General features: G+C 38.9%; 1 protein-coding gene across 10 annotated transcripts in view; it reads left to right on the top strand.

Annotated features, from left to right (window-relative positions):
• The window catches only part of UTRN (utrophin), a 446,938-nt gene extending 439,694 nt beyond the window's left edge, over positions 1 to 7,244 (top strand). For all 10 annotated transcript variants that reach the window (XM_025049288.1, XM_015592099.1, XM_015592098.1 and 7 more), the window contains 2 exons: positions 1,041 to 1,063; positions 5,242 to 7,244. In XM_025049288.1, coding sequence (XP_024905056.1) covers positions 1,041 to 1,063; positions 5,242 to 5,250 — 32 coding nt within the window. In that variant the 3' untranslated portion in view covers positions 5,251 to 7,244. The remainder of the gene's footprint in view (positions 1 to 1,040; positions 1,064 to 5,241) is intronic.
• The last annotated feature ends 858 nt before the right edge of the window (positions 7,245 to 8,102 follow it).

Raw genomic sequence — 8,102 nt, 5'->3', positions numbered from 1 at the left:
TTCCCTCTAGGCATCAGAGAAACATCACTCTTCTCTCTTAATCTTTTTTTCTCACAAAGCTCCTGGCATCCACTATGTGGTCACAGATACCTTTTGTTTTTTTCCTAAGCACAGAAATATGAGAGGGACAGAGTTTAGCATACTAAATGATTAGGGTCAATTCTTATTTGACTCAGAACAGATGTTACCGTTATTGGAAGGGTGGAGCCTCCCCTCCCGTCTAGGGTTGAGTAAAAGAAGATAATTATAAGATTTCCCTTTATTGAAAGCCAGAGATGAGAAAACAGAGGCTTCAGAGAGAAATTTTGCTAGTGGCTGTCCTTCCAGGCCTACCAGGGCAGCTGCATTGTCCTGTGCCTTCTGTTACCAGGAAAGAATTGAGCTGTAAATTAGATGCAAATCAAATGCAAAAGCACATTAGCTGCCTTATCCTAACTTCTCTGACGGTCTTACCTGGAGCCATCTAAGGCACAATGATTAGCCCAAGTTCCTAGATTGCCACACTCAAAGAGTAGGTCAGTCCTTTCCTTGATGCAAGCCAGTCAGTCACACCATCTTTTTAGCCTTTGGAGCAAGGGTGAGCCAAGGATGGCGGAAATGAAAGACTCGTGAGCCTTCATTTCCCTAATGACTTCTTGGTCAGAATATGTACTATGCAGCAAAACATTCAGAATTTTTTTTTTCCTGATACATAAACTAAGTACACAGCAAGATCTCAATTGGAAGTGAGAAGTTTTACAAAACTAAATATCCACCGAATGCTTTAGCGTGTACTTATTTTAATACAGCCAGAATATGTTTTGTGTATTTTTCTGGAAGTTTTGTATTTTAAAGCACTCAGGATATGGGAAACTAGGAAAACTAACCCTTGTTAAAGCATCTAGCAAAAACAAACAAACAAACAACAACAACAAAACCTGTTTCTTATTAGCATCCATTTAACTTGCTGGGAATGGCACACTTTTGCATGCCTTAGTGGGGGATCCAGCCCAGCAACAGTACCACCACCTTCAATTGATTTCTCTTGTTTTCTCTTTCAGCAAATCTTCCCAGCAGGCCACAGGTAAGAGTTCATGGGTTTGTTAACAAAAATCCCAAAATTAATTGAAAGAGAACTTTATTCATATATGATTTGCAAACCAGGGACATAGCCCTTGGTGTGAACTGAAAACATGTTCTGAGGTGAGAGGAGGAGAACAGGGTTTATTTTAAAAGCCCTAAGTTATCAAAGAGATGGGTTGCTAGGGCCGACAAGACCACAAACTTTATCATTCATTTTTGGATCGGTGGGGGCAGCTAGATTTCAGTGGCCCGCTGGCTCAGTGGTTAAGCAAGTTGGAACTGTGAGATGAGAATAGAGGGTAGCAGACGATTAGGCATTTTTTCAACATCTTAGTTCTGGTTCAGGCTTGTAGAACAAAAGCTTTTGAGTCACTTAACAAATCCAGCAGCACAGAGCGACTGTTCATTCTGCAGGCAGTTTCCTAGTCCAGGGAGCAGGGTCGTGCTCTGTAAGCAGCTTCCGAGTTCTAACTGCAAAAATCCAAATGTTGTGCCACAAATTATGATATTAAAGTTCCTGTAAGTCCTCAGGTTGATTGGCTCAGGTGTTGTTGATCACAACCTAGAGTAAGCAGATTAACTGCTGTCAATTTTAGTGCTGCTTTATTCCCCATGTAAATGAGTAAACTTGCTTGGCATTTAATGTTGGCATTTAATTTGATTGTGTAGGACAGTTTGATTCTGTTCTGTTAGTCTGAGGAGGGGAAACTCCCCCCCAAGCCAGTTCTTCCAGATGCCCAAAACACGGAGCACTTGATCCTTTGTGTTCTAACAGCTTTTTAACAGCCTCATATGTATCATGTAAAGTTAGCCTGGATAGATTTGGCTGGCCACTGTTCTCCCAGATAGCTGCTTCAGGCAGCTATCACAGAACATTGACTTAAAAACAGTAACTGGAGTGGTACACAAGGTGCTTTTGTTACTCCGAGAGGGAAAACGTCTTGATTTTTCATTTAAAACCTTGTTGAGGACTGTTGGAAATCACAGCTTTATGCCTTTCCTTATGGGATACTCTTAATAATAATGGGCCACAAGACCATAGATCTTGGAGAACATTTTCTCCCATGAAGTTGTTTATTCATCTTTTTTGAAACATTGAACCTTCTGATTGTGTTACTGTGTTATTGGCAAGAGGAGTTGTGATCTTAATGAGAAGCACAGACAGTTCATCTTTGGTAACCAGAGGGAAGGCAAGGGAACATAAAGTAGTTAAATGGATTAGGTATAAGAGCTCATGAGATAGAAAGACCTCTTGTGATTGCTTCTGTTGTCTTAGTGAATCAGAAGCGGAGGCTTCAGCAAAGAGTGAGGAATGGGAGAGGGTGTCGTAGGTGTGAGGAGAGACTGGAGGATGTGCCATGGCTGCTTGGAAATAGGGAGAGCACACGGACCCTGGAATAGAGTGTGACTGACTGCCAGCATTAAAGGCCACTGATTAAGATGCCTTTTCATGAATTTAACATGAGGCCAGTCTGTGGAACTATGTGTGGCTCTCTATCCACATTCAAGTTCGTGAGCACAGACATCAGAGTAGGTTGAGAATTGCAGTTAACCGAAGTTAAAAGTTGTGGTTTGGCCAGGATAGTACAACAATTCAAGGGACGAATCAAAGGACCGATTATAATAATGATTGAACCAGGCATTGAACTTGGTAGGGAGAGAAATGAGAATGCCTTTAGGTGTGGGAGACAGAAAAATGGTGGGAGAACCCATGCATTGTATCAAAGGATAGATCAAGTAGGGTCCTAGTGGGAGTGAGTTGGAAAGGTGTAGAGGTAGTTGTCAGCAGGTGAGATGATTAAAATGTCAGAGGAGTTGCAGGTGTCGATAGTAGTCCATATTTGAGACTTTGAGTGAGTGGCTGAGAAGGGTGGAAGACAAGTTGATTGGAGGAGACTATCTCAAGGAACCAAGAGGCCAGAGTGTTAGAAGAATCATCTATGTAGGTGTTGAAATCATTGTTTTAAAAACAACTTTAAACTTGGTGACAGTGAACCATTTCTTCTTCAAGAAGTAAGGGAGCATAATCCCAGGGGTTACAAGGTGTTATAGTTTTATGGCATGGCATTCAAAACTCATTATTTTTAGGGATGAGAGAGGGAAAAAATGCCCTAAAAAGCACAAGGAGAACCTAAGAAAGACTTATCCAATCTATGAGAGGGTTATGGGGGAAACTGTCTCTTCAGGGGAGAGCCGCATATTGGTTAGAGCAAGCAAATGAAAGATCCATTCAGAGAAGAGTTTGATTTCAATGATGATGGACCATGTGGTCTAGAGGGCACAGAAGGGTTTCAAGAACCAGGGAGAGTGGGACATGGGAACAGAATACGGGATGTGCAGATCTCTATATGGAACAGACCACATAAGAAAGGTGACCATATGTCTGGAGCATTTCATGGTGGCCCATTATCGTACAAGGAAAAAGAACATGATGAGATGAGTCTTGATGGTCCCAAGGTAGGGGCAAGGCTGTGAGTGACTGGGGTCAGGAAGGGCAGAGAGAATCTTTTAAATACTCAAATACTTTACAATAAAAGTGTTTACAGTTTAATGCTGAACGAGATTTTAGAGACCTCCTCCTACTACTTTGTTTTTAGATTTTAAGAAATTGAGTTTAAAAAGAGTTTAAATGTTCTTGGTTTATACAGCTCTTCAGTGGATGGAGCAGATAATTTCACTCATTCCTGGAGGCCCGTTTCCCCCTTCCTTCCCTTTCACTCCATTCCTCTCACCCCTGCCCCCGTCAGCATTTTTCTCCTCTTCCCCTTATTTTCCATACCTTGGAAATTCATGAGAAGTGTACATTTTCATCTGGGTAGTTGTGCTGATATTTACATTATGTAGACTTAAATTTTTAGAATTCTGGCACCTAAAATGAGAATTACTGTGCTCCTATTCGTAGACATTTATTTAACCATAAATAGACAAGTATCATAAAATACATAGAAATAATGAAAAAAATTATTTTAACCTTTATCTCAACATGAATCAGTACCAAAGTTGTAGTCAAATGTAACAACATGTTCCTTTTCTTGATAGAATTAATGTCTCCCCTTCTCTGTCCCCAAAGTACTTGGAACTCACTGTGGTTGGCACCTACCCCATATTAGAGTTGAATGAGAGTGATTGTTGAGGTGTCTTTAACAGCTACTTCACCCTGAGGGCCTCACCTTAGCACCTAGGAGCCCAGCACATCCCAGCGGGCACACCATCCGTGTCTGCTGAAATTTTGCTCCCTTTAACATGATAGTGAAATGTTCAAAATATATAAGCAAGTTTCTGAAGAATCCAAATTTTAATAGTAATGGAGAATAAGCTCTAGACAAGAGTCAAGATGAGTTTGTTGCTTCTGGCATAGCTGGGAGGAGAAGGGGCCTCATGGGCAGCTTTATCAAACACTCTGTTAGGAACATAGTTCCAGAGGTGAGCAGGGCTTCACCTCAAAGTTCTCCGTAAAATAAGGGGCAGGTAGAGGAGTGCCTTTTCTGCATGTCCATGAAAGGCCTCTTGCGATTTAGGAGTCATGGCCCTAGTTTTTAAGATGATTTAAAAAAACAATTCCAACTGGAAAATACTTTTAAAAGACCAGCTATGAGACCTTCCCTTCAAAAGATTGATGCCACTCCCCTGAGTGCGACCCAGATTTATGTCCTCTCTTGCCTGTGTATATTGGCTCTGAGCCTTCAGTGGGCACCAGTGCACTCTGTTGGATTGTGATCTCTGTCTTGCATTCCTCTTGTCTGGACCCCCATTTGGGCCTTGACCAGTTGGAATTTTCAAGGGCACCCCCTCTGCATAAGCCTTCCCACAGTGCCCCAGGGAGAGATGGGATGCTTGCACCAGCCTAGTTCACTTGACTTGGTACCTCCAGTTAGAAAAAGCCAAGTCCTCTCAAGTTTTAACTTGAGATTTCCAGCCCGGGCAAGAGAAAAGCCTTCCATACTTCCTTGGTATCAGCTGTAGTGATAAAGAACAGACTAGGTGACTTCAAGATGAGAGGAAAGGACCTTGTCTCAGGGAACAAAAGTCAAGTAAAGGTTCCCCCTTAAACACAGCAAAACAGGATTTGACTAGTTCTGAAAGAAGCACTTTTATTTCCTTGAAGAGTTGACAGGTCTCTGCTACCTGCAATGGTTTATGTAAATGTTGTTCTGACAGCACTATTTTCCCTTCCCCCAGGCAATGTGAAGTATTCATCTAGCCAACCAACATTTCCTGACTTACAATGTTGCCCTTTCCAGCAAATGCCAATTCTAAGCTCCATTTAATCAGAAGCTCCATGGCTCCTTGAAACATGCTGTTGAACGCTGTTGTGTTCTGCTGAAGGAGTGAAACACTGACTATCCAAAGAGAAGAGGATATTTTGTTTTTGTAATAATCATATAGTATTGTTTTCTTCTTCCCTTTCTATGCAACTGTAAATTAATGAACAGAGCGGTATTTGGAAATGGTAATACATTTGTCACTGATTTGTATGCTGTATCCAGCGTTGGGAAAGTGGGTGGGGCTTTCTAATACGATACCTTCTTTTTAATGACCATGACAAAAATTGCAGAAGAATTAGAAGACAATTTTACATTTTACATTCCTTCATATTAACCATTGTATCATACCTTCATTTATTTCTTCAGCTCCTTTACCATTATGCTTTGGTTATTTATAATTCATCAGCCATATGACCAAATAGAGTTCCTATATTTGTTTTCACGATCTGGCCAAATGAATAAGTTCATATATTTCAGTCAATTATATGATATGTGTATGGATTAGGATTATCTCTGTGTGTGCAGTTGAACTTTATTTGACACCTACATTTAATTCTTTAGTGACCACGTGGATAACCACCATAAAAATCCTATGGGCCTATCTGGCACTTCTATTGGGATTTTTTTCCCCTATATTTTATTTCCCTGCTCTATATAAGTAGATCTTGACTTCTTTATTTATTTCATGTCCCAATTTATGTGCCAGAAGATACTTAAAGCAGGATTATAATAATCTGAAAGGTCATTTTACCAAAGGTTGCCTATTTAAGCATATTTTCATTTTGGCACAGATACGCAGGTTCCCGTGTCTTGATTTTCATCATTAAATACACAGCAGAATTTTGCCTAATTGTAATCCAGGACACATTGTCGTCTTTGGTTCCCTCTGAAGAGAATTTTATTGTTGTTTATGTATATTTAAGCCCTTTATAATTCTTGAAACTCTGTTATTTTCTTTCTGAAAGAAGACACAAATTTAATGCATGTCTCATTTTACCTTTTGAGTGAATGAACAGATGTTTTATTACTCTTCATGTGATCCATACATTTGGGAAGGATGTTTATCAAAAGCCTATGTCACTGCTTCTGCAGAAAAATGAAATTAATGCTTAGATGGTGGTACCCTGCCTATACTTTGAGTGCATTCGATTAGGCATTTGGTTCAGCTTCTGGTTTAGCATTTAATCGATTCAGTTTGAACGTGTTATATAATTACCAAATGTAGAGAAACCAAAAAAAAAAAAAAAAAGTTAAAGTAATGTGTTTTAATTCAAGCGTATGTGCTTTTAAAACATCAGGATATTTTAACTTTGGGTTCTCTTTAACCTGGATCTGACCAGAAGGAGGCTTAAAGTTAGAAATTCCTATTCTTTTAGAATAGGTTGGGTGGGTTGGGGGGAGGGGCAAGGGTCTCTATTTGCAGCAGAGATATTTTGAGAAGAAGAAAATTGTTTTATACAAGAGGAAAGCCATGACCACCTTTCTACCTCAGATCCATCTTCATCCATCGTGTTGGAAATAGCTTTATGCCACTACAGTCTGCAAAATCTAGAGCTTTTATCAGGCCACATCATACCCAAGAAAAGTACCTATTTAAAAAAAAAAAAAATTTCCCTGAACTCTGAACTACAAGTTGTAGATTTGGTGTCTTTGTCCTTACTTTGAAAAGTTATGTATTAATTTTTTTCTGCCTGTAATTGTGTGCAACATGTCCTCTATCTGCTATAAAGGAAAAGCTGCATAAAACACTACATTGTAACCTAAGTAATAATAAATAAAAAGAAATATATTGCAGTAACAACAAGGGGGAACAAGTATGTAGTTCTTTTAAAATATGCGGTAAAGAACTAATCATAGACTATCATCTGGTTACATGTTGTATTTTTCATCCTGAATAAAAGTAATTTTAACACACGATGACTTTGGTATTCTTCAGCTGTGTTCATTTATAGAATCTGAGCTTTGAATGTACATTTATTAAAATAAAACAAAAAGAGCCTGTATCCTGATAAATCTACATATTTTCCTGCAATTTCTCTCATATGCACTAATACATTCTCTCTTGTGTGCTTTCTCTCTCTCTTTTGTGTTCCTCTCTTCTCTCTCATATGTATAACTCGATTTCTTTTACAAATGGAAGGCTTTATTGATAAGGAAAAAATGGTGTTGGATGTTGAAAATGTACATGAAGCCTACTATTGAGCTTTTGTTTTTATAACTTAGGTGTTATTGATATTTTAGCAATTACCACTTCAAATCCACGTTTAGACTCATGCTTTTAAGTAACGTGTTTTTTATATGTGTACTGGATTTTAACCAACCCGGGGGTAAGTGTAATCCACCACTGAAGCTATCCCATAGGAAGTAGTGTTGAGAAACGTGTTACTTGATTCTAAAGATAAAAGCCTTCTATAAAATAGAAAAATCCCAAAACATATCATTTGTTAAAGAAAACGGATAGGTTCTAATGAACATACATTTTAAACATCCTGTTCTGCCTCAAAGTAATATTCACATCAAGCATCCCTAAAAAATTAATTGTTGGTGTCTAACTCCTGTAGAGTAAGTAGTTGAAAATGGAAGTGAGGACAAATGTAAACTTTGGTTTTTGTATTAAGTCTTCAGCTTGTTACTTCTCTCTATCATTGAGATTATATGCATATTTGTAAAAAATGAAGTTTGTTCTTAGATATCTCCCTCCACCACTGCCATTGAGCTGTTTCAGTAGACCAGATTTTTCAAAGGCCTTTCTTAATTCTTTAGTTGGGAATTTAA

This window comes from Pteropus alecto, unplaced genomic scaffold (assembly GCF_000325575.1).
Source record: "Pteropus alecto unplaced genomic scaffold, ASM32557v1 scaffold185, whole genome shotgun sequence".
NCBI lineage: Eukaryota > Metazoa > Chordata > Mammalia > Chiroptera > Pteropodidae > Pteropus > Pteropus alecto.
Note: the sequence above shows the minus strand (reverse complement) of the source record. Positions and strands in the feature narration are given on the sequence as shown.